Source organism: Pseudoliparis swirei, chromosome 6 (assembly GCF_029220125.1).
Source record: "Pseudoliparis swirei isolate HS2019 ecotype Mariana Trench chromosome 6, NWPU_hadal_v1, whole genome shotgun sequence".
NCBI lineage: Eukaryota > Metazoa > Chordata > Actinopteri > Perciformes > Liparidae > Pseudoliparis > Pseudoliparis swirei.
The window spans coordinates 18,017,610-18,043,197 of NC_079393.1; the positions used below are offsets into that span (position 1 = coordinate 18,017,610).

The window sequence follows — 25,588 nt, forward strand, 5'->3', positions numbered from 1 at the left end:
TTGGCAAAGGGGAGGGAATGGTGGAACTGAAAAAAGAATTGCACTGACTGAACAGAACTAATCTCATCTTCTCTTCCCTGCTCTCTCCTCTATCAGGGCCCAAGGCCAAGGCTGGGACTGGAACAACAACAAGATCACTGAAGCGAGACTCTTCATTCCCTTCCCCTATCCCACACCACTGGTTGTTTTCCCCAGGCCCCTTCAAGGCCACATCTCCAGCAACGACCATCTTGTGGACTGAGAACTTTGTCTGTTGTGGTGTTGGGGAGGGGGGAGGACGACCCACACACCAACTAACACACTGAACTGAAATGCAACTCCCCCCCACTTCCATCCCCATCTTTCCCCCGCTGCTTTTTGCCCCGTCGTCCCGGTCGCAATTCCGCGCGGTGACGGCGGTTGCGCTGCTGTGGGCCCTGCTGGCCTCTTGTCGGGGCGCGGCCCCTACCTTTTGCCTTTCGCCCAGTTCCTCCTCCTCCTCCTGCAAGTCTATCATGTATGTCTGTAGCTGGTGTGCAGATGTAGTTTTGTTTTTTGTGCTCCCTGTTCTCCTGTCCTACACTCTAGGGCTAGGGTTCTTTTTTTTTTCTTCTCCTTTTTCTGTATGCTGTCATCTTTCATCCACCTTTTCTTTCATATGCATTTGATCATCGGCGTGTCTTGTCTATGATTTTGTTCGCGATTTCCCAAAAAAAAAAAAGTTCCTCATGACCTTCGTTTGATTATGAACAAACTTGTTCTTCTGATTCTGATTCTGATTCTGTTTCTGATTCTGATTTCTGATTCTGATGTTGATAGAAATGACTGGAAGGCAGTTTGTATGTCCTAGTCAATTACTTTGCATTATAAATCTTGTGTTTCTATTGTTTTTGTGGAATATGCACGTCGTTACATTTGTGTTGGTCTAAATCACGGTTTCTCTCTCAACATTTGATGTCTTCAAACTTGTTCTCTCTCTCTCTCTGGCTCTGGTCCTATTTCAGACCACAGATGCACTATCAATAATGCAGCCTCTTAAACAAGGCTGAAGCTTTTAAGAGGGCTCGTCTGCGCCCCTCCCTTCTAAACGCCTGCTCGTTGCTGGGTGGTCACATCCTAGCGGGAAATCTTTATTTTTGCTCTAAAAACCAGGAATAAACAGACATTTTATACTTTGTCTATCTTGTTATTAAGGCTTTTTCATCTGAAGCTCGCAAATTCTGAAAAGCACTTAATGCCGGCAGGGCAAGAGGTCGCTGCCTCGCTGGGGAACTGCATAGCTGGAGGCAAAAATGAAATGGTCGCTAAAGCAAGAAGCAAACACAGCACGGCATCACACCATAACGTTCATATACTCCTGGTCCATATTGTGTTAACAAGATACAGCCCACAGATGGCTTGGAAGGCCATTTGAAACCTCACAGAGCCTCATGCTGCACTTCAGGTGAACCCATGTGGTGCAGCAGGCTTGATTTTGAGTGAAATATTTACAAGAAATAAAGGCTGTTTGTTGTTTGAGTCTCTAAAATCAGTGTTATCCCTCAATGTCTGAGATAAAGCCAAATGCTGTAGGAGGTTAGAACACGTGCATTTATTCTGGCATGTTGACTGTAAACAGCACCGTGTTTGAGGTGAGTCGACGAGAGAAACACAAATCACTGCTGAGACTGGATTGAGATGTTGCCATGTTCTCCTTATTTTCAGAAAAGCACAACATGAGGAAGAATGAAAATACAATTTCAATTCTTTTTCCATTAAAGGAATATGACTGCTGCAAAACTGTGCTACACGTTTTGTCATTTTAGTTCTCATACTGTTCCTGTTAAATTCCTGTACAGGGCTGTGTATGTATATATATTTACATACTATATTTGTCTATTGGCAAGCACATTGTATGTTTGTATCGGCGAGTACCTCACCTCACGATATGAAACCTATGGTATCGGGAGGTGCTTGCTGTATGATACTGTTCATGTGTCATTACCTTCGCATTGAAAATGCGGAAGGTTATGTTTTGATCGCCGTGTATTTGTATGCGTGCGTGTTATTCGCATAAGTCAAAAAGTATTACACCGAATCGCATGAAATTTGGTGGGATGATTGGTTATTATCCGCGGACTATTTGATTAGATTTTGGGATCGATCGGGTCAAAGGTCTAGGTAAAGGTCATGAAAAGGTCAACATCTTATTTTTACCATAGCGCGGTCAATTTTTATCCAATTGGCATGCAACTAATGCCAAAATGTTCATAATTCAATGCCCAATCTTGGGATATGCGAAGGTATGCGCTCTACCGAGTGCCCATTCTAGTTCATCTTGCATACAAAGGTGAAATTATAAAACCTGACACTAGTTGTTTGGGAGTTATATTATACCATTTCACATATCTATTGCTGCCTTCTTTTGATTACAACACAACACACTATAGTGAGATGCTGTAGAAGAGAATGTTCTGCACATGGCTTATGGTGTGTGTCCCTTCCTTGAGGCATGTACTGACTTTCTGCCTTCAGAGCCAGTGTCCTTCTTTCATATATACAGCCAGAGCTGAGTCCCAAAGACAAACAATCGCCTCGTTATCGTGCCGCATGGATGGAGACTAATCCTGCTTTAGCTGAGAGGACAAGCATTTGGTCCATTGTTTGTTGCTCTCCAGTGGCACCCTGGGGGATTGGGCTTATGCCCATCTGTGAGAAGTGACCAGTGCTCCGGACAATCCCGTTGAGAGTTAACCACTCTCTCCTTGTGAGGTTGGCACCAAAGACTCTTTTAGATTTAGTTCTTGGGACGTCCTTGGAATGTAATTCCTTTTCCCAGGATGAAGTCAGCTTAAGTCAATTTTCTTTCTTTTTACAGTCAAACTTGAACTTCAAAGTCATATTTAAAACATTGTGTTCAATACACTACTGTAAAGGATGAAAAGTGCATCACCTTCTTTGCCCAAATCACTGCATATGCAAATATGGAGATGCTTTAAGGCGCCGTGTTTAACTTTTAATTGTAAGCAGGTGTGTTGCATGAGGCTGGTTGCATTGCAGCCAGACGGGCTGGCGGCTTCTTAGCGTCTGTGTCCTCAGGATATTGGCACATGTGTACTGACATTTTGATGTCATTAGTTGCACAAACAAATGTGTGCGTGGCTCAGAAAGCACAGTGCTGTTTTGCGATATGAATATGTAAGTGTTATGTGCAATGGGGAACACGATAATATTGTCACACGACTGACTTAAGTGACGAAGAGGATTCATAGGCAGTCTTCTTCTTGTTTATCTGTTCAGCAGCTACCACGCTGCTATTGTTGAACTTTCTGGCTCAGCATGCTTCCTCCCCTCCGTCCATATCTCTCTTTGGTGATATTCATATGCATTTTTTACCAATAGAAATATAGCATTGTATCAGTGCATTGGAAGATGGGCTGGCCTGTAAAGTAAAAATCAAAACATCACAATATATATTAAGCAAATACCTCGATATTGATCGTGCAACAATATTGTAGGTTTTATCATCGATGCACAAACAAGTCACTCAATGAGATTTTTTATTAATAATCATCAGTAATTTGGTTATAATGACTAAGTGGGTAAAGGCAAATAATAGACCAGTTAGAACAGTCTGGTAAGTTGAGGAAACAACATACCTGGGCTCCTGGACGGTAACGCAGCCTTTAACACCATGACGACACGACATTTCTGCCACATGAAAGGATCACAATATGAATATAACATCGATCTATTGCCCAGTCATACTTCATAAACAAGCTCTGAATCCTCATCAGTAGAGAACCTCTACAAATTTAGAGCCCAACATGTGCTGTATGCTGGGAGCATTTCTATTACTAAATTATATCAATCACCAGATAACATGTTGCATCTTTGTCTCCAGCTGTCAGTCTGACTGACTGACTCCTCTTCACCACAAGTGATGAAGACCAGAGGAGACGTCAAGATATCTGTTTACATAACAAACTGTGTGCTAATACATCTAGTGTAGCAGAAGATGACTTGGTCTGGTGTTCAATAAGTCAACAGTTCAACAATTTTATATAATGTGCTAAATTTAGAAGTGAAAATCAAGATGAAAGTTAGAGTTGTTTTGCAAATAGACTGCTGTGAAATGTTCTTTATTTAACTTGACCCACTGCACCGAGCGTCATTTTACCGCTCTTTTACTGAGTGTGTGCTTTTTTGTTTACACCTCCAAATGTGTGCTTCACACAACATAAATCTGGGATTTGTTTAAAGCCAGTCTGGATGACTCGTGTCGGTCGCCTTGTTGTGAAGTCGTGCTGCTGTGCTCCGATAGCAGCTGTATCCATGACACAGGCCAGTGAAGTGGAGGATGGAGGATTTGTTCCTGGGAAATAAATGTCAAAATAAAAACGACTAAGAATTGAATTAAAATGATTCAAGGCTGATTTGTGGTGAGTGCTCGGTTCACGTACTCATATTGATGTCAGCTGTCTGGCCTCTCATATACACACTCCTCTAGTCTGGGAACAACAGAGGCTCTGGCAGGAAATCGGACTCGCATCATTTTTGGAGCGTGGTGCACATTAGACGCTGCAGTAAAAGATACGGCCTACATATTGTAGTTTACCAAATTACTCTAACTAAGGACCCCGGTCAAATCTCTGCTGTGACAGTGGAACTGGGATGTGTGTTATCCCACTGCACAACATCATGTGTGTATATTTTTGGAGAAATGACCGATCAAATAAATCTCAGATTTTTTGTTGAATGAGTTTTTTTTAATGAGGATGCATCCCATCTTATTAACGCGTGTTCTCAAATGTTATTATCTCAGGCTTGAGATCTGCTTAATGACTTTTGATTTAGCTCTTTCTTTAAAGCCTAAATGCATCCACAACCTGCTGCTGTGCTGTATTCTCCTCATTGGGTATTTACACTCCGTTGTGGATTTTGTGAGGATTTGGTTATTGGCTGGTGGTGGTTGTGCGATGGAGCCTATTTTAAGAGCTGTATTCTCCTCACTTCAGAATCGAGGTCAAGATTAAAAATACGAGACTTTGGCTCACTTAGCATTGTCATGGCGATAACTGTTTACACCACAGCGACAGTAACGACGTAGCAGATGACACAGCCTGTGGCCCCTTCCTAAAACTCACAGAAGCTCCTCCCGTAAAACATGTGGCCTTAAGAGGGCGAAAAAGTCTGAACAACAGCCGAAAGAGGCGCAGGCTTATATATAGACAATATTGTTCCGCCTTTACTGTCTTTTTTTCCTGCATGCCTGCCCTTCTTCCCCTCCCCCCACTAATGCCTCACTTGCTCTGCTGCTCTGTGCTCATGCTGCGCTGCCTCTGTCCGTCTCCATCTTTAATTGATGCAGAGCAGATTCTTTACACTTCTTTACACACGCTTATTTATACTGGATGCTTCAGTGAGCTGAAGGAACAGGATGGAGACACGCACACGTACACACACACATACACACACACGCACACAATAACAACCAAATGCGCCTCACAGTCTGCTTGTGCAACTAAGTGAAAAAGCTAGTTTTTGTTCAGAGCTCCTCCATATTTATTATTTCTCCTAATCCTCCAACACAAGCAGACGTTACCAGACGTTACCATTCGTGTCTGCAATGACCTTGTCGGGCTGTCATGTAACTCGACTCGCTCCTTTCTCGTCGTAACGTCTTTTATTGAGGGCAAAAAGCTGAGGTGAAATGATGGTGATGAGAATGTGGCATTATGTTTATGACAATAAAACCTGTTTGTGTCCTTTTGGAGAGCTACTCTCATCAATATATGTTTATGTGATACTTGCCATTACTTTCAATTCTCCAGTGGCTTACAGAGGCAGGTCAATCAATTGTCTGGTGCTGTTTTCATTTCGAGGCTCCACCTTTGACCCAGGGCTAATCAATGCAGCTCATTTATCTCAGCCTGTGGAGAAAGATAGGGTTAAAGCAGTAACGGCTAAGCCAATAGTCACCGCAGATATAGATTTATATCACTGACCTTTCATGCCTCGAGCTCAGGGAATATAACTTTTTTCGGGAAGGATATTATAAGGAATCTGAAGGGAGAAAAGGATGTTACTGTCCACCTCTCGGTTTCTTTTCTTTTTTTACTCCGCTTTCTTCCATGTTTATTTCATGTTTCCCTCCCATTTGTTGCCCTTCATTTACTCATCTTTAATTCTCCTTTTCTTTTTCGGTTCTCCCCACCGCACTGTGCTTTTCTTGGTTTCCCTGTTGAGTATTAGGGCAGCAGTTATGTCCAGACATACCCTGAAGAATCATAGAAAGGAAGCCATCCATATGCTTACATTAGTAATAGGCTTTGTTGAAAGTATTTACAATATCGCTACCAAATTAGGTATCTAATGTTGGCTGGCATGCTGACATTTGGTGTGAGAATCTTCATGTGGGTGGCTGGACTGGAGGCGGCCTGGCGCGGTCCGTGTTTACATATTCAGAGAATTGCTAACGGTGTAATGAAGTCTCCAGGCTGCATTTCCAGCATCATTATGTATGAAGTGCTCCCATGGAAAATTATGGAATAAGTGTTAAGCTTTTCGTTTATGCACTGACTTGATTTTTGCTTGTTCAACTGGGCGACAGTGGTCAAAGGTCTTGAATAATGCACAACGTTTCAAGAGAGTGTGGGTGCGCAGATCTCTCCAATTCCAATTATGCAAAAAGTAATCACCTTTTTAAATAAATGACAACATCATATACGCAGGAGGTACTGAGACATAAAGAACCAGAATCATCCCCAATATTTTACCAACATGTTCTTTATTTAATTTTATTGTAGAGTAAAGAGGTATTCCTTGCTTTAACCCCAAAATGCCTGTTTTGATTAAAAGCGTGGTAAGGAGTATTATTGGAAAAATGTTTTCATTGTTACACATGACAAACATGTTGAACGTCTTTCTCATAACACGCCAATTACAATATTATTATTTTTGGATTTTTGGGATTGTTTACGTCTATGTTTGCAGCATGTCATCTTCCTCCTTGATGGGCATTAAACGACATTATGCCACTCCTGTGTGCATGCACTAACAAATCCCTCTGGTTTGAACATTGCACCACTAGTGGTCAACAACTGCTCAGGCTCTCGGATGTTTGACCTTCACTGTGCAGAATAATGTATGCGCCATCGACTTTAGATAACAAGTGGACGTTGTCATCGTTAGGTCACCCATTGGTTTGTGGACTGATGTTTTTAAGCCTCAAGTTTGCAGATTTTGCCACTGCAATCTTCTGCAATGGGCTCACTCAGCAGAACCGGAGGCTGCTGCCCGGTATGAGCAGGGTTTGACACGAGAAGACTCTTAACACATTCTTCTGAGGGAGTTGTGTTGCTCTGTGCTCACATTCAATAACAACACACAAGCAGGCTGTTGCGAGAGCTTGGAAGAGAATCATATGCAATTTACAGAAGTGGGACGGTATGAGTGCACATCGCATACCGCATTGATAACGGATGTTTCACGAAAAGTGTGTGTTTTGCAATTTAACTTTTGAAACGGGACATATTTTCTGATTTATCGATCTAGATGTAACTGTTATTTTAATAATATGTAACCATGTAATTGAACATTTTGGGTGAAAACTGTATCAGACAAATGTTATCTAATATTATCTATATTATTTAAAGCAGGTATTTTTATGAGAATTAAATATTATCCGAAGGGGATTTTGAATTTGCTTGGAAAACTGATAGATGTTTGCTTTTATTAGTGCCCTTTTTCTTCTGAATATAATCCGTAACAGAACAGCAGCCGTGCTCATAATGATGTCACTTATATCTCAACAAGGAGAGATCGCATTAGGGATGATATTGCCCTTTAGAAAATATAAAAAAATATACCAAATGGGATTTCAGGATTATCCAGAACCACTGGGAAATTAGAGTAATTTATGCTCTGAGTTCTTTTCAAATTATAATTGAGGTAAGAGAGGTGCAGTGTGTATATACTCTCCCAGCAACAGCAGCTAAGCAGCAAGATGGTGAGGGGAGAATTTACGCCTGTCTGAAGCAGTGAAACTTCTTCAAATGTAAACGCTAATTAGGAAAAGTATCCAGCAAAGGCAGGAAAGATTCTCCGCTCTATGATTGAAAGGTCTAAATAGCGCCTTAGTGGACACAAACATCGTGGAGGCAGAGGATGCGTGTACAGAGGCAAGGATAGTATCGTCAATATTTACCCTGAGTAATTGGTCTACACTTCCCCCACTAAGCTACACAGACGTCCAGCATCATCCCGGCCTTATCTCCTCCAGTTCCCCCCCACACACCCGCTGGGTGAGCACAGCAGGATTGGGCAACTGTGCATAATGTCCCAAGATATCCAAAAGCCGGTAGTTCAAAGCACATAGGATGAATGACCGTGGGAGCAGTGCCCACAAAGAACAGCAGCGTGTTGTTATTCTGTCAACAAGCACACAGAGCGGCCCCTTCAGCCGTAATGAGAGGGGCATGCGGCGCCAACGCTACTCTAGAGACAGAGTGACAGGGGGATCGCAATAAGATGAGCTGAGGAGACCAAAGGAGCCACTCACTCACAACCGTCTCTCTCTCTTTCTCTCTCTTTCACGCTCGTACTCTCAAAGCAACTCTGTAATTAACCTGACGCCTCTCGAACCTCTCCAAGCTCCCTGAAGTCTTTTTGCACGGCTCCCTCCTACTTGTGTATTGCGTGGGCTTGAATGGACATTTACAGAGCATCGAGTTTAGTTTATACGTCGACATCGAGTGGCCCCACGTGTATCTGCTCGGCAGGTCGTGGGCCTGTAAACGCTCATGAATCCATAGCATGCATAGTGTAAGAAAAATAACTGTATGGCTACGATATGAAGAACCAGTCAGATAGAGCTAATTAAGGGTGTCCAACATTCCTGTGTTGTTCCTCTTCAAAGAATGCATCTCTGTGTAGGTCCCTTTGTCAGAAAGAGACAAACCAACACAAACAGGAGGGGACGAGCCAGGAGAGACTGTATGAATATGAGCGACTGTATGAAAATGAGAGACTGTATGAATATGAGAGACTGTATGAATATGAGAGACTATACACTACCGTTCAAAAGTTTGGGGTTATCCAGACAATTTTGTGTCTTCCATGAAAACTCACTTTTATTTATCAAATGAATTGAAAATTGAATAGAAATATAGTCAAGACATTGACAAGGTTAGAAATAATGATTAATATTTGAAGTATTCATTTTGTTCTTCAAACTTCAAGCTCAAAGGAAGGCCAGTTGTATAGCTTATATCACCAGCATAACTGTTTTCAGCTGTGCTAACATAATTGCACAAGGGTTTTCTAATCGGATATTAGTCTTCTAAGGCGATTAGCAAACACAATGTACCATTAGAACACTGGAGTGATCGTTGATGGAAATGGGCCTCTATACACCTATGGAGATATTTCATTAGAAACCAGACGTTTCCACCTAGAATAGTCATTTACCACATTAACAATGTATAGTGTGTATTTTTGATTAATGTTATCTTTATTGAAAAAACAGTGCTTTTCTTTGAAAAATAAAGACATTTCTAAGTGACCCCAAACTTTTGAACGGTAGTGTATGTCTGTATGCATATGGTGGTGTTTACTTTCGATATATTAAAATAAAAAATAAAAAATGACTTTGTGTTGTTTTCACACCTACCTGCAAGTTTCTCAGACTCCCCATAGTAAGTTGCTGTCTTCAAGAAATGGTGTCTGCACACCACTGGGATTTGTGTTATCCTATATGCACTGACGTATTACACCACACAGGTGACACTAAGACGCACAAACAGTCTGCTATTTGTTCTATTTTTGTCAAGGCAGCACTCATGCATGTATTCCCCGAGAGTTACAGTTTTTGGGGCCTCCCAACAATCATAAATGGTTATTGGAATGCTTTTCAGTCCTCGGAAATTACAAGAGCCCTTGCTCTTTGTCCATGCCTTCCCCTTCTGTGTGTTGCAAGAGGCAAAAGATGGGTTTGCATTATCCCGTCAGAGGATTAGAAGGGTCGCGCTGTCTCATGAGAGGATCTATGTCTGGTTTCCACAAGCTGCTGTGGTGAAAGAGCTCCAGGAGGGCGATGATGTAAGCGCGGATGGTTTCTCGTAGCGACTAAGTGAATATCAACTGGCTTTGAACCGAGAGCCGTGGTTAGGAATTCACAAACACTGACATGTCAACGCTTTTTATTTGTACCGCAGTACAATGGATCCCTCCGTTATGCACACTGCCTCGTCGTGGATGTGTCCCTGTAATGATTAAATAGATCAAAGGAACCATGCTCAAAGTGAAATCATTTATCTGATCTATTTTGAAATAAAGAAAGATCGGAGGCTGCGACTTTTCCTGAAACAACACTGTAGTACGGAATATCTAATCTCTTTGAACACGATGAATTATGAGAATGTGAGATACATTTTGGGACCCAATCAGTCACTTTGCTGGTTAACCCCACTGCGATGAAGTGGCCTCGACCAGCTGGACACAGTTTGCAGCACTGCAGCATGAAAGTGTTCCTCATTACCGCCCTATAGTATTGTTTACGAGCTCAACTGTTCACCGCATAGTGTCGACCCTCAGCCAAAAGACCGTGTCTCACATTCCAGCCCATTATACCACAGCTGCACTGCGTCAACTGTAAACGCCCGGAACGAGCTCAGGGCACAAAGTGCTGTGTGTGCGTATGTGTGTGACACAGGCCCCACGTTTATTTGTTTGTTTGTTTGTGATTGTTCTTTGGGTGTTTCCTCAACTGCCTGATTATGATACTGCCTCGCTCTGAACTTCACTCTTATGTGCATACTACTGTTAATAGTACCCCCCCCCCCCTGCTTTTGTATTCATGAGAAGATCGCCCTCTGTATATTTCCAAGTGCATTCATATAGCTTTTTAAAGAGAGAGACACTGCCTTTATTGTTTTCCCATCTAGAGAATGGAGATAATAACGGTCTCCCATTTTGCCTGTGTCGATCGATGCATATCGCTGGAATGCAATATCTCTCCACAAGTTTACTTTCTTCATGCTGCGACATCGTATTAATCAGTTCTCTTCTTTTCTTTTCCTGTGTCGTTCTATTTGTTCCTCAACCAGAGAGCCAGCTTCTCCCTGGGAACAACTTCACCACGGAGTGCAACATCCCTGGAAACTTCATGTGTGGAGATGGGAAGTGTGTCCCCGGTGGGTGGCATTGCGACGGATTGTCCGACTGCTTTGACAACAGCGACGAGACAGGCTGTCGTAAGTCCAGTTTAGTCTTTCTCTTTTTTTTTTTTACAGTCCTTAGGTGTGCCTAAAGCAATGAAGCCAGATCGCCTCTTTAGAGTCTCACCAAATCTCAATTCCTGAACTCCTCTTGCTATCCAACATTCTCCCACTCCTACCCATATAAACCTAATTCTATGCCAATTTAAATGAACTTTCCTCCTCCATCCTTCCCTCCCCTACACAGCGTGCACCCGTCCTCCCTGTTAGACCCACAGCCCCCAGTTTAGCACCAGCGCACCAACTTAATACCATCAAAGCAAAGGCCGATTACATGTGTGCGCAGGAATAGCAGCGCATGCATAATGCCACTGTAAAGCTACAGTAATGGTTCCGTTTTGATCCTGACTTTTAGTTGACTTTGATCCCTCGGGCCTACTGCTCCTCCTCTTCCCCCTCCCGACCCAGCCACAGCTCCACACAAAGATGAGACCGCTGATGGATATTGGCTTAGAGGCCCCGCCACACTGAATGGAGACCTCCATCTCCTCATATATTAATCTCTCGAACTGTCTCGCTCTCCCCTTTTCAGTCCTCTCTGCGCCCTATTCCATCGGATGAGTTTTGGCTTCTGGCTTGTAATTGGCTTCACAGGGGCTTGTTTCCAATTAGAAAAGCATAATCATCTCCTCAGAGGGTTTTTTTCTTTCTCAGCTTTTTGCCCTGCCCAAAAACAACAACATGTAGTTTGTCCTCTATTCTGACATTTCATTTCCATCTTTTCTCCTGCAGCAGTCATTTCTCTCACTGTTCTCTCTTTTTGCTGAGGGGACAGGCAGACTACTCTTGACAAAGTCGTGTCCCGTGTTATGCCGGCTCACATACAGACACACTCAGCCCACATATATATATATAATATTGCAGTAATGAACCTTTTAGTTTGTAATACCGTAGTCATTTACTGTATATACATGGGGAGTTTGGGGACATTTCTAGAGGTGTCCTAAACTACATCATTTAGTCCAGCTTTATTGTTGACATCCCCATAACTTAGAATAAGTCATACACTACTTAGATGGATGGACCCTGTGCCCATGATTCTCATCATTCAATGGCCTTAAACTGTCAGCAAATGTCAGAACTATATTCCGATGCACTGAAGCTAATGAGATGCATTACGTGCTCCTGTTTTATCTAGTTATGTAGTTTGTGTTTCAGTTTGTAACACTCAACTTCACCTCAAGAACTTTCACTTTGAACCCTCAGACAAGCTTTTCTGTCTGTTGCTGACACGATATGCTATACTGGTAAAGATAAAAGCGAGTTATCATAAAGCATCACACTCAGCCTGCTTCTCCCGGTTTGCTGACGGCATCTACATTATCTGCTCTGACATAAGTAGGCCTTATGATCCTCAAATAGACGGCTACTTGTCAGTCGATATCTCTGGCGACTGCTTCACAAAACCTCCCCAGACAAACCTCTAGCTCCATTAGGGGCTCTGCAGGGTCAGACAAGGGAGTAAGTGAAGGAAAGGAAGTAGCCACTCATTATGGTGGCTACAGGAGGAGCTCTGTCTGGCTGTCTAATATCTGAGGGGGAACACGATGCCCGCAAGCTTTGAGACTGCAGTTCTGGAGCAATCTTAATTAGACAGTAGACACCCCCCCTCTAAGAAAATGTATTGGAGATAGTACATTTGTGTTGTCTTAGCTTATTTTCTTTCTGTTATTGAGCTACATGAACATTAAAAAAAATGCATATTCCTCACAAAACGTTAATAACAATGTATCTGATAATGTCTGACCACTGTCTTACATCCATCCATACATACATAAATAAATATATACATGCATATATACATACATATATACATACATTCATATATACATATATATACATAAATAAATGTATACATACATATATACATACATACGGCGGCGGCTGTAGCTCAGTGGGGTATGGGGGTCGTCCTGCAACCCCAAGGTTGTCGGTTCGATCCCGGCTCTCCCCATTAGTTGCAAGTCGAAGTGTCCTTGAGCAAGGCACTGAACCCCCAGTTGCTTCCCGGGCGCATCACTGCAGCCCACTTGTTAGGACTCCGTGGGGAGAGACACAAAAGGAGAACCCGCTATGCAGAAACACTGGGACGGAGACTTTGGGTGGAGTGTAACCAAAAGAGCTGGATTTATTAAGTCCACAAAAACAGGCAGGAGAAAAAACAAAACTCTGAGCTGAGTAGGAAAAACCCGGGAGCAGCAGCTGAGATGGAGGTTGGCTTGGACGTGGCAGGCAGGATGGAGTGGATGTGGATCTCAGTGAGAGTATACGTAGAACTGGCGAAGTCTGATGGTCGAACCGGGGTCTTAAGCAGCTGTAGGTGAGTGGTGTAATCAGTGATGATGAGAAACAGGAGCGGAGGTGAGTTGATGGGAAAACGGAATGTAGGTCAACCACGCCCATCCAGGAAGACAGACAGATAGACAAACAAACAGAAAAAGGAGGAGGAGATACTGCAATCCTCACAGTACCCCTCAATGGGAGCCACCTGGCGACCACCAGGCTTGTTCGGATGGGCCCTGTGAAAGGCCCTGACCATGATTGGGTCCATGATACGGGAACGAGGGACCCAACATCGCCTCGATGCCATAACCCTCCCAGTCCACCAGGTACTGGAAACCCCTGCCCCGTCGTCTGACGTCCACAAGGCGGTGCACCGTATAGACAGGGTGATTGTCGAGAATCCGGGCGGGAGGAGGGCGTAGAGCCGGAGGGCTCAATTCACTGGTGTGAACCGGCTTAATCTGGGACACGTGGAAAGTGGGGTGAATTCTCAGAGTTCTAGGAAGCTTCAACCGGACTGCGGAAGGGTTAATGATCCTAACGATGGGAAAAGGACCAATGAAGCGTGGGGAAAGCTTCCGGGACTCTGAGATGAGAGGAATGTTGCGGGAGGACAACCAGACTGACTGGCCTGGGGCGTAAGGAGGAGCGGCCCTTCTGTGACGGTTGGCAGACCGCTGGTTCCGTACAGAAGTCTGGAGGAGGGCAGATCGTGTATCTCTCCAGATCTTCTGACAGCGACGCACATGCTGCTGGACTGAGGGGACAGCTAATTCTCGCTCCTCTTCGGGGAACAGGGGTGGCTGGTAACCCAAAGAAGCCTCAAAGGGGGAGAGACCAGTAGCGGAGCAAGTGAGAGCGTTGTGGGAGTACTCTACCCAGGTGAGATGCGAGCTCCAAGTTGAGGGGTTCTTGTCGGTGATGCAGCGGAGAGCTGACTCCATGTCCTGATTGGCTCTCTCTGTTTGGCCGTTTGATTGGGGGTGATATCCCGAAGTCAGACTGACTGAGGCTCCCAGGGACTGACAAAACTCCTTCCAGACTCGAGAGGTGAACTGGGGACCACGGTCAGAGACAATGTCAGAAGGGATACCATGCAACCGGAAAACATGATCCGTGAGGAGTTGGGCGGTCTCCAGAGCTGACGGGAGTTTAGGGAGAGCTATGAAGTGAGCCGACTTGGAAAACCGGTCAACCACCGTGAGGATAGTGGTGTTGCCCTGGGAGGGGGGCAGGCCGGTAACAAAATCCAGGGCGATGTGAGACCAAGGACGACTAGGGATTGGAAGGGGCTGGAGCAACCCTGCAGGTAACTGGTGGGAGGACTTACTCCTGGAACACGTGGGACAGGCAGAAACGAACTCCAGAGTGTCCCTGCTGATCGTGGGCCACCAGAAATGTCTTTTCAGGAGAGAAAGAGTACGGTTTCCTCCAGGGTGAATTGAGAACCGGGAATTATGGACCCACTGCAGAACCTTGGAGCGGGCAGCATCAGGAACAAACCGACGGTTCGGAGGACCATTACCCGGGTCTGGTTGTTCTCTCAATGCCTCCAGGATGGTGTCATTAATCTCCCAAGAGAGCGCCTACAACACAACTCTTGGGAAGGATTGGAGCCTCTGGAGGCTCGGGAGAGTCAGGGGAGTATAGCCTGGACAGCGCATCGGGCTTGACGTTCTTGGACCCAGGACGGAAAGTGAGGCAAAAGTCGAAACGACAGAAAAACAGAGCCCACCTGGCTTGTCGGGAGTTCAGTCGCTTCGCAGACTGGATGTATGAGAGGTTTTGTGGTCCGTCCAGACCAGGAAGGGCTGCTTGCTGCCTTCGAGCCAGTGTCTCCACTCCTCTAGTGCCAACTTAACGGCAAGAAGCTCCCTGTTACCAACGTCATAGTTGCGCTCCGCTGGAGAGAGGCGACGTGAAAAAAAAGCAACGGGATGAAGGATGTTATCAGGACCAGCCGTCTGAGACAAAACTGCTCCTACTCCCGTATCAGACGCGTCCACCTCCACAACAAACTGTCTCTCTGTGTCTGGCTGAATGAGGATGGGAGCTGAGGTGAACAGGGACTTGAGTTTGATGAAAGCTCTGTTAGCCTCCGGAGTCCAACAGAACGAGATGTTAATTGAGGTGAGTTTGGAAAGAGGTGCAGCAACCTTACTGAAGTTCCGGATGAAGCGACGGTAAAATTGGCAAAACCCAAAAACCTCTGAAGCTCCCTCCTTGTCGTTGGAACCGGCCACTCCACCACGGCGCTGATCTTCCCAGGGTCTGCCTCCACCCTTCCTGGCTGATGATATAGCCCAGAAAGGTGATCCGGTCTTGGTGGAACTCACATTTCTCCGCCTTGACGAGCTTGTTCTCCAGCAGTCTCTGTAGGACCATACGGACATGGTTCTCGTGTTCCTCCTGACTCCTGGAGAAAATCAGGATGTCGTCTAGGTAGATGAAAACAAAGCGGTTTAAAAGTCACGTAAGACATCATTTATCATAGCCTGGAAAACGGCTGGGGCGTTAGAGAGACCAAAAGGCATGACCAGATACTCAAAATGACCTAATGGAGTGTTAAACGCTGTCTTCCATTCATCCCCCTGTCGGATGCGGACCAGATGGTAGGCGTTTCGAAGGTCTAATTTGGAAAACAGGGTCGCCTCCTGGAGAGGTTCAAAAGCCGAGGTGAGGAGAGGTAAAGGATACTTGTTTTTTACCGTGATATTATTTAACCCCCGAAAGTCTATGCAGGGTCGTAGTGACTTGTCCTTCTTGACTACAAAGAAGAACCCGGCACCGACAGGAGAGGAGGAGGGACGAATAATACCAGCAGCCACAGAGTCCGTGATATAATGCTCCATAACCTCCCTCTCAGGACGGGACAGATTGTAGAGGCGGCTGGAGGGTAGAGGAGCTCCAGGAAGCAGATCTATTGGGCAGTCGTAAGGTCGGTGGGGAGGAAGAGAGAGAGCCCTCTCCTTGCTGAAGACCCAACTCAGGTCGTGGTAGATCGCAGGGACACCAGTCAAATCTACAGATGCATCAGAGCAGACAACAGGAACTGGAGAAACTGATGGAGATGGTATAGCAGAACACAGGCAGTTAGCGAGACAGAAATCATCCCACTCAATTATCCTCCCCTTAGCCCAATCTATGTGTGGATTGTGTGTACGTAGCCACGGGTAACCCAAAACCAGAGGTGTGGAAGGAGAGGATATTACCTTAAACTGAATGAGTTCACGGTGGTTTCCGGAGGTGATTAAAGTCACCAGGGGTGTCTGTGCTGTGACTGAGGAAATGATTTGGCCATTAAGAGCATAAGCTGTTAGCGGTCTTTCTAGAGGCTCCAGGCATAGTCCCAGCTGCTCAGCTAGCTCACGGTCCAAGAAGCTATCCTCCGCCCCAGAGTCAATGAGAGCCTGGAGAGGCAACGTCATAGAGCTAACACAGAGTTTGGCGGGAATTAGGAAACAAAGTAATGATGGGGAAAGAGAAGGTTCTAGTGGACTCGTCAGGGACCCCAATCTCACTGACGAGCCTCCCAGTTTGGGCGTACTGAGCAGTTGGAAATAACATGCCCAGTCTTTCCACAGTACAGGCATTGGCCTGCATCTATCCGGCGCTGACGTTCCTCCAGAGAAAGTCTAGCTCGACCCAGTTGCATGGGCTCCTCCTGAGAAGAGGTGCGCACGCTGGACGGCGGAGAAAAAGATGGAGGTCTAAACACAGCGTTAGCAGGAGAAAAAGAAACACTAGGCTTACTGTGTGGAGCTGGTGAACCCCTCCGTGTTTGCTCCGCTCGGTGCTCCCGCAGGCGACAGTCCAGGCGAGAAACCAAAGAAATCAGCTCAGTGAGATCCGATGGAATGTCTCGCGCTGCTAATTCGTCCCGAAGCTGGTCACTCAAACCTCTCAAAAACACCGCTTTGAGAGGCGCCTCGGTCCAACGAGCCTCTGCAGCGAGTGTGTGGAACTCTATGGAATAGTCCGCCACTGTCCGGCCTCCCTGTCGTAAGCTGAGCAGCTTATTCTCCGCGGAGCCCGAGAAATTGGGGTGGTCAAAAACGGACGAAAACCGGGCAGCAAAGTCCTCAAAAGAAAAAGTGTCGAAGTCCACTGAAGAGTCTAAGGCCTGAGCCCAGGTTAGAGCTCTTCCGCGGAGCAAACCCAAAATAAAATTAATCCTTGTTGCATCGGAAGAAAAAGCAACAGGACGCTGGCGAAACACCTTTCTGCACTGAAAGAAAAAACCTCTACATTTCTCCACCTCTCCGTGGAAAGGCTCAGGGTCGCAGATTGGAAAATCCTGGCGAGGAGAGGGCAAAGGGGGTGAACGGGAAATAGCCCGATCAGCTAGCGTTGATGTGGTAAGAGCGGAGACCTGGCAAGCCAACTCGGAGACGTGGTGAGCCATGGATCGATTGCTCTCCACCAAAATCTGGAAAAGTTTCTCATGCTCACCCAGGAGAGTCCCCTGACTGGAGAGGGCATGTAGTATTGGAGTGGATTCCGTTCCAGATCCTGCGGGGTTCATAGTTGGCCAGTTCTACTGTTAGGACTCCGGGAGAGACACAAAAGGAGAACCCGCTATGCAGAAACACTGGGACGGAGAATTTGGGTGGAGTGTAACCAAAAGAGCTGGATTTATTAAGTCCACAAAAACAGGCAGGAGAAAAAACAAAACTCTGAGCTGAGTAGGAAAACCCCGGAGCAGCAGCTGAGATGGAGGTTGGCTTGGACGTGGCAGGCAGGATGGAGTGGATGTGGATCTCACTGAGAGTATACGTAGAACTGGCGAAGTCTGATGGTCGAACCGGGGTCTTAAGCAGCTGTAGGTGAGTGGTGTAATCAGTGATGATGAGAAACAGGAGCGGAGGTGAGTTGATGGAAAAACGGAATGTAGGTCAACCACGCCCATCCAGGAAGACAGACAGATAGACAAACAAACAGAAAAAAGGAGGAGGAGATACTGCAATCCTCACACCACTGCTCCTTAATAACTAAGGATGGGTTAAATGCAGAGAACTAATTTCCCCTTGGGGATTAATAAAGTATATATCTTATCTTATCTTATCTTATACATACATATATGCAATAACTTTGTGTGAACCTATAGAATTCTCTGATACATATTTAGCTCCAGGACTCTATTGTGACCCCTTAAGCCCCAGGAGACTGTTGCAGTGGGAGAGAACATCCCCTGGGAGCCCACACCGTCTAGCCAGCAGATTGTGCTGGTGTGGGTATCTCTGATCCGATGAATACTTATGCAGAGCCTGAGGTAAAGGTCATATTTGGTGACATATCCCTGGTGTCTCATTAATACGAATTTTGGAAACTATGTAGCTGAAGGGGAAACACAAAGGAGAACAAATCCATTTATATTTGCATGGAAAGATCAATTTTTCCGTTGAATCTATATGAAATTAGTGAACTTGAACACAGTTTTGCAACCCACACTCACTTGCATATACTGTGATTGTATCGGTCCAATCAGTGCGAAAGAGCCTCGTAAGACCGAGCAACCCACACATGAACTGACGACGAGACTGTCTGGAAGCAGAAATACACTTTCTGGCTGTTTTGTTGATGTGACTATATTTTATTCCAGTGCCATCAGCGGGTGAGGAGGTTCAGAATACAATCATACAAACCTGCTCTGCGCTTGCTCGTCTCTCTCCTTTATGTATTTACTTGTTGTGGATGTGTGTGCCGCAGCCTGCTACGCCTCATAGGCCAGGCATTGTCTCTCTTATGGTCAGGGGATTGTTTATTCACTTAGAGAAGGCAGGCTTCTCCCTTCCTCCCGATCCCTGCTGCTCCTCTCCTGTTTGTTTGTTCTTCCGGTCCCCTCTAGCACGAGGGTCAACTTGAGTCGTGCTATTATATGTCGCTTGTTCTTAAATGAAAGTCTGGGCTGAGAGTCTATTGCATTTAAGATGCCACTTATTGTATTACTCTCCTACGACGTGAGGCCAAGACCCCCTACAGATAATTTTAATCAAGTAAAACATTGTGTTGTTGTAACCTCTGATTCTACCACATGACTGAATTTAAGATGAAACAATATCAGTCGTTCTTTCAGTATCTCCAGTACTGAACATCTGCTTGGCGTGGGTGTGCTTGTATGTATAGGAGTTGGCAGATCTGAGTGCTTTTCAGACTAGCCATGATTCAGATACAGGCTGCTGAGTAATTCCTCACACAAAGAGGTCAAACGTACCACCACGCTCGCCGGTGTCCATAACGACAGCCTGGGAGAGTGTTGGACGACATGGATCCTGACAGAGGAGAGAAGGAGGCGAGCCGGCTGAGCTCACTGGGCCTCAGAGCCAGGATTAGCCTGTCTGCCCTTGTCTTGGCAGGGCATGGGCAGGCGAGCAAGGACAGATGTGTAGTGGGGCTGAAAGCATGGGGGGGGGCAGACATGCAGTTTGTGGAAGAAAGTAGGACTGTGGCAGGTCTACTTTCTCCATGCTTTTATCATCATCAGCGGCAGTCACTCTCAAAGATCACAGATCAGAGCACATCAACCACATTCAGCTCAAAAAGCTTGCATGTTGTAATCAAGGCTAATGTTCTCGTTATTCCACTATCTAAATGACATTCCACATAATCTTGGGTTTCCAGTCACAAACTGGATGTTTCTTGGTCGGACCTTCCTCTTCTTTAGAGGAACGGCCCCCTACCAGGTGTTTGAGAACACCAAAGGGGTCTCAAGAGACATCTGATGTGTCACATGATGGTAAATAGGCGTGCTGAGATTAAAAGACAGTTTTTCTTCTACAAAGATGTGTTTGTTTTTCTAACTTCTTTAAAATAATTTGCTTTTTTTTCTTAATTAGAGGATCATTTTAGCCATTCAGGCTTCAAAGCAAGGCTGGATAACTTTTTCAAGAAGAAATAACACGATCTTCCTCCTCAAATGACTCGTTGAATTCATAAGCAAGAAAGTCAACCATTGCTCAATTCAAAGCACTCTCTGGTTACCTTCGCATTGAAAATGCGGAAGGTAATGTTTTGATCGCCGTGTATTTATTTATTTATTTATTTATTTAGTTATTTGTATGCGTGTTAATCGCATAAGTAAAAAAGTATTAAACCGAATCGCATGCAATTTGGTGGGATGATTGGTTATTATCCGGGGACCATTTGCTTAGATTTTGGGATCGATCGGGTCAAAGGTCAAGGTCATGAAAAGGTCAACATCTTCTTTTTACCATAGCGCGGTCAATTTATATCCAATTGGCATGCAACTAATGCCAAAATGTTCATAATTCAATGCCCAATCTTGTGATATGCAAAGGTATGCGCTCTACCGAGTGCCCATTCTAGTTTTTACTGCATCAGCCTTATTGCGCTGGGATAACCAGCAGCTAATGGTATCCAATGTTGGCACACTCCAGAGAACTATTGCTGCGTAACGGAAATTGCAAAGTCACTTGGCTAATTTGATGACTTCTCTTTACTTGAGCTACACATTTTTAACTGTACTATAATTCTTTAATTGTCACGTTGGGTCACAGTGGTGCTGGTCAGCAAAAGAGATGTAACACAACCACTTCTGAAGGGAAGGTTACCAAACATAGACATATTGAACCTGCGACCCATGTCACTAAGCAAATCTTCGTTATATATTATTAACATTTGCTGCAACGTGACCTATTTATCAATTGTACAGTAGTAGGGACTCTCACTCCTGGCCTCCTTTATTCAATCACTGGGAGACCACACAGGAACGACAGCAAATTGGATGCCCACACTCAAGGGGGCTTAGTTAGTTTAGAAGTCTATTAATACTTCAGAACAATGAGGGGATACAACCATGTGGAGTTTTTACTTCCCGGTACACTGTTTATTGATTCGGTTATTTCTTCTCAACCTTTGGGAGAAAAAAGGAATTCATTTCAGTGGATTAATGGAATGTTATCATATTATTGCTTTCTAGTGTAGTCTATAAGACGGCCAAAGCCTGGAGCAACATTAATGGTGCTTTTTGTTTTTCTGTGTACTGACCTCCATAACATGCCCAGGAGATATCGAGCTCAAGAGAGCTGCTAAATGCTGATCAAAAACTATTTGTTTCCTACACAGCAGGGGTGGAAATAGCTAAAACGACTCCTGAGACAAATTGGTTATGATTTAGATAATGAGGCTCATGCTCAAACCCACCCCCGTGTCGGAAAGGGTTTGCTGAGATTCGTGTGTTTATTTGATAAGAACAATGACCAATACACTCACTTACTCGAGCACAACAAGCCAGATGTGTTTGTTTTCCTGTTGGTGCTCTGCTTCGTTGTTCATAGAGAATCTTTGCACCGAGAGTGTGTTTGCGTGCGTGTCTGTGTGGGTGTTTACAGTTGGAAGGACGCACAGATAAGAACCAGCAGGTGGGATTGGAAGACTCTGGAGCATATCTGGCTTTGCATGTGTTGTTCCCCCGAAAAGAGGAAAATTAAGAGAATGTGGTGCTGTCCTAACCTTTTGCAGGAAAGATTAGGACAGCAGAGGAAGGGTTAACGGGACGGAGTCGAGTGCACCTCCACGCGCTTCATGGCTGACGGATCCATGAGCTGCTGTAATTAATACCAGGGAACGGGAATGCAATATTGATACGGCTCTTACGCGCAGTCTCTAAGTCTGATTCTGTCTCCTGAGTGCTCTTTCACATTAAGTGCTCTCCATGTCAGATTTTTGGTCACAAATTAGACAAAATGATTGCTTTGAAATCTTCAGAGGAATAAGATCAGCGGCCTTGTCATTTTACAGTCTTGTTTTGATTGTTTTGGGCACGACCAGTGAAAACAGGACAATAGTTGCCGCATGTTGTTTTCATCGATGCATTTCGCAGCAGGGCCATCATCTGGCAGATCTCCCCCGCTGCTGTCTCACTGTGTGCCTTTGTCTTTCCCTTTGCCTCTTTTACAGAGTTGCTGAAACACGACTGATATTTTGAACAAACGCCCGCTGTATTGTTCATGTGTTCCTCGTCTAGCATGGAGTCTGACGGCTTTGCACAACACCATTGGCCTGTAAACACTTGGCTCCACAATGTTGCAATGCCTCTCCCTGCACACAGGAGGTCATTGTGTTGCACAGCTAACGCGTCGGGCTCAGACAGTGAAACGTACCGAATGATTATTCTGATCCCCGAGCCCTCTAGACTGAAACTACCCTAGCCCTTCTTGCTTACACCCTGACTCCATTACCTATTGATTTCCTCCCCGAAGAAACCTCAACAAGGTCAGAGAAACCTTTCAAGCCGTCAGCTGTCTCCACTCTCAGAGCCTCGGTTCCCCTCCACTCCCCCCCCACTCGTGCTGTTTTCTTTCTTGTTAGTCTATTCCTCCCCTCTTTCGCCTCACTTCGTCAATCACGCATGCCCATCACGACCAAGCCTACCTGTGCCGAACAAGTTATTCTATTCTCTGTGGATTTGAGGAGAGGGAGAAAAGGGGAGAAGTGTGGGGAAGGGCACAGAGGTGCACATTTGGGGAAGAGCAAAGCACTCTGCTGTCAGATTCAGCCCGACACGAATGCCGAAGCCACAGGGGAGATAGAGACTGTGAGGAAGTGACACACGGTAGAGCATTCTGTTTCGAATTTCATTATGGATTATGAAACGAAAGTCTAGGTTTGAACTTTGTTTTTTACTTAAGGTGGAAATGTTTGATATTTAAATCTTTGAAAATAAAACAAAGGAGGAATGGATTGCTTTAGAAAGTACAGATTTTTGGCAGATGTGAAACTAAGCACCTCGGTGTGGTGTGTATGGTTGCCTGTAATTGTGCAGGAGACCGAAAAAGAGGGAAAGAAAGGAGGCATATTTATGTGTGTGTTGTTGTGCTTTAGCGTGTCCTCCAACTGCGTTTCTGTGTGATCCGTCCATGTTTTTCTGCTAGTTACAGTGCAAACCTCAAGTAATCGAGCCTGACCACTTACCTTTCGTTTGTGCTGCTCGGCTGAACACTGGAACTTAGTTTGAAAGTCGCCCAAAACTCTGCCTGCTTTTCGTGTAAACAACTAAAGAAAGAAGAGAAAGAAAACGTGGCATGGGACTTAAAAACAGAGTGTTGGGATCAAGACTGGCTGCACTGGATCTTAATCGGTTGCAGAGTACGGCAGAGCGACGCAAATCAATCAGCATTACCTGAATATGAAGTCCCAGACATGGAGTCAAGCAGGACCCCTTCACGAGATCATCAAAGGCGTTTTCTTGGTTTCTTCCACCCTCAACTTGCTCTTTCTAATTAATATTTCCTCTTCTTGCTCTGAAACTGCTCAGCTCAGCCTATAAAGGGCCACACATCCCCCAGAATACAGCTCGGCACATGATCGCTATGCTTCCAACCAGTGCTGCTGACTTTCCCTTCATAAGCCCCTCGTGTGTCTTCTGAGCTCATTTGGAACACAACCACCGGGTCAGATGAATCCTACCAGCAGGACGAGTGGTCATGAGTATTTGGCCGAGGGAGCGGGTGAATGTGGAATCGCAGAGCAGTGACAGAGCTGTCCCTCCAGCCACGCCTGGCAATCAAATACAAATAGCAGAGAGGATATATGTGGAGAAGAGAAATGTTGTGAGGACACGTATTGCCAGACCAGCACATGTTCTCTTTCAAAAACAAAAGGAAATATAAAAAGGAAAAAAAGACGATTAATTAATTTGTTTTTGTTGTTGTTATTATTATTACATTGCTCCTTGTCTGAATCCAGACCCATTTCGACGAGCTCCCCCACCGCTGCTTGTTTTTGTATCTTTTCTTCCATGTGTTTCTGTAGCTCAAAGCCACGACTGCGTTTCTCTCTGGAGTCTAATGAACGTGATGTACCATGCACTATGAGCTTAGGGTGCTCTGGGCCTCTGCTGCCCAGGTAAACAAAGGCTTCCCAGACTACAGACACAGAGATCGGGCGCTATCCCAGCTTCCTCCTGCGTTCAGTGGATTACATTTCATCCTGGAGATGGGTGCTCCAAACCGTGGTTGTTATGCCGAGCCCCCCCCACGCGACACATAATCCCCGTAGTTTGAAAGAGCTCATAAATCAGCCTCTTACAATACATTGTAGAGGGAAAAATGTGTGCCCCTGGCATTTGAGATGGCACAATGCCAACCTACGAGCAGGCCAATGCCACCCTTTGTATTCAGTAGAGGAAAGAACAGAGACTGTTTGGCGTCTTGCTTGAGATGTCTAGCATCCCCACTCACTCTCCCCCTCCTTGTGTGTTTGAGTGTGTGGGCTGCTCCGTCCTTTAGTTGTTCTGTAATGTTTCAAATGTTCAAAATGCTCTTCCCTCATTGGCATTCAATTGTATTAGTATTGAACTTGTATCATGTAAATGCCTCCGCATCAATTGGCAGCTTTTGCTTTGTCGCTCTCCGATAGGAATGCACAATCCCACTTTTTTAATCCTGAAAGAGCTTTGGGTATTGGATGATAAGTACTGATCCAATACTCACTGTGTATTCCTGTATGTGTAAGGCAACATCAAGCTTGACCTAAACAATTATTTCTTAACTTTGTCCAACAAAATGCAACAGATAAATACATAGATATGAATATGCTGCATTGTTATTTGTCGTCAAATTAAAATAATTGTAGACCAGCAACTTGGAAAGAAATGTTAAAAGTCCACGGCAATTACAATTCAAATCCAAACGTTTTAATACAGCAACAAATTGGTGCAATTTAAATTCCAGCATATTACGGTATGTATATATTGTATAAACAGATAATTTAATTAAATGAATTGGCCCCATTTGTCATCGATTTCTAATATCAGTATCCGTATTGGTGCATCTTTAGTCTCCCATAAGTACAAATACAACAGGAGCAGGTCTCACACAAAGTTCAAACTGTTGTATTATTATGCACTTGAGTAGAGAAACCGAGGTCAGAGAGATGATCCTGTATTTCACACATATGTGGGTCATTATAATAAACTGGACATATCGTTGGTTCGTGCATTGTCTTTTGAATATCTTGTTTTGGGCTTTACTCCGAGATTGCGCTGAAGCGAGGTCGTTTATTTCTTGACGCCTTTTCCAGAATCTACCGTCAATCTTGTTTTTCTC

General features: G+C 44.9%; 1 protein-coding gene and 1 long non-coding RNA gene across 5 annotated transcripts in view; one reads left to right on the forward strand and one right to left on the reverse strand.

Moving 5' to 3' along the window:
* The window catches only part of ldlrad3 (low density lipoprotein receptor class A domain containing 3), a 70,090-nt gene that overhangs the window by 11,725 nt on the left and 32,777 nt on the right, over positions 1 to 25,588 (forward strand). For 2 of the 4 annotated variants that reach the window (XM_056416692.1, XM_056416693.1), the window contains exon 2: positions 11,067 to 11,213. The exons of 1 other annotated variant lie outside the window; for it this stretch is intronic. In XM_056416692.1, coding sequence (XP_056272667.1) covers positions 11,067 to 11,213 — 147 coding nt within the window. The remainder of the gene's footprint in view (positions 1 to 11,066; positions 11,214 to 25,588) is intronic. One more of the 4 variants, XM_056416694.1, reaches the window with a different exon arrangement.
* Positions 752 to 23,850, reverse strand: LOC130195257 (uncharacterized). The gene is made up of 5 exons (XR_008832035.1): positions 23,662 to 23,850; positions 23,454 to 23,534; positions 5,967 to 6,199; positions 3,618 to 5,891; positions 752 to 3,400 (listed from the first exon to the last, which is right to left on the reverse strand). It is a non-coding gene; the product is annotated as an uncharacterized LOC130195257 (long non-coding RNA).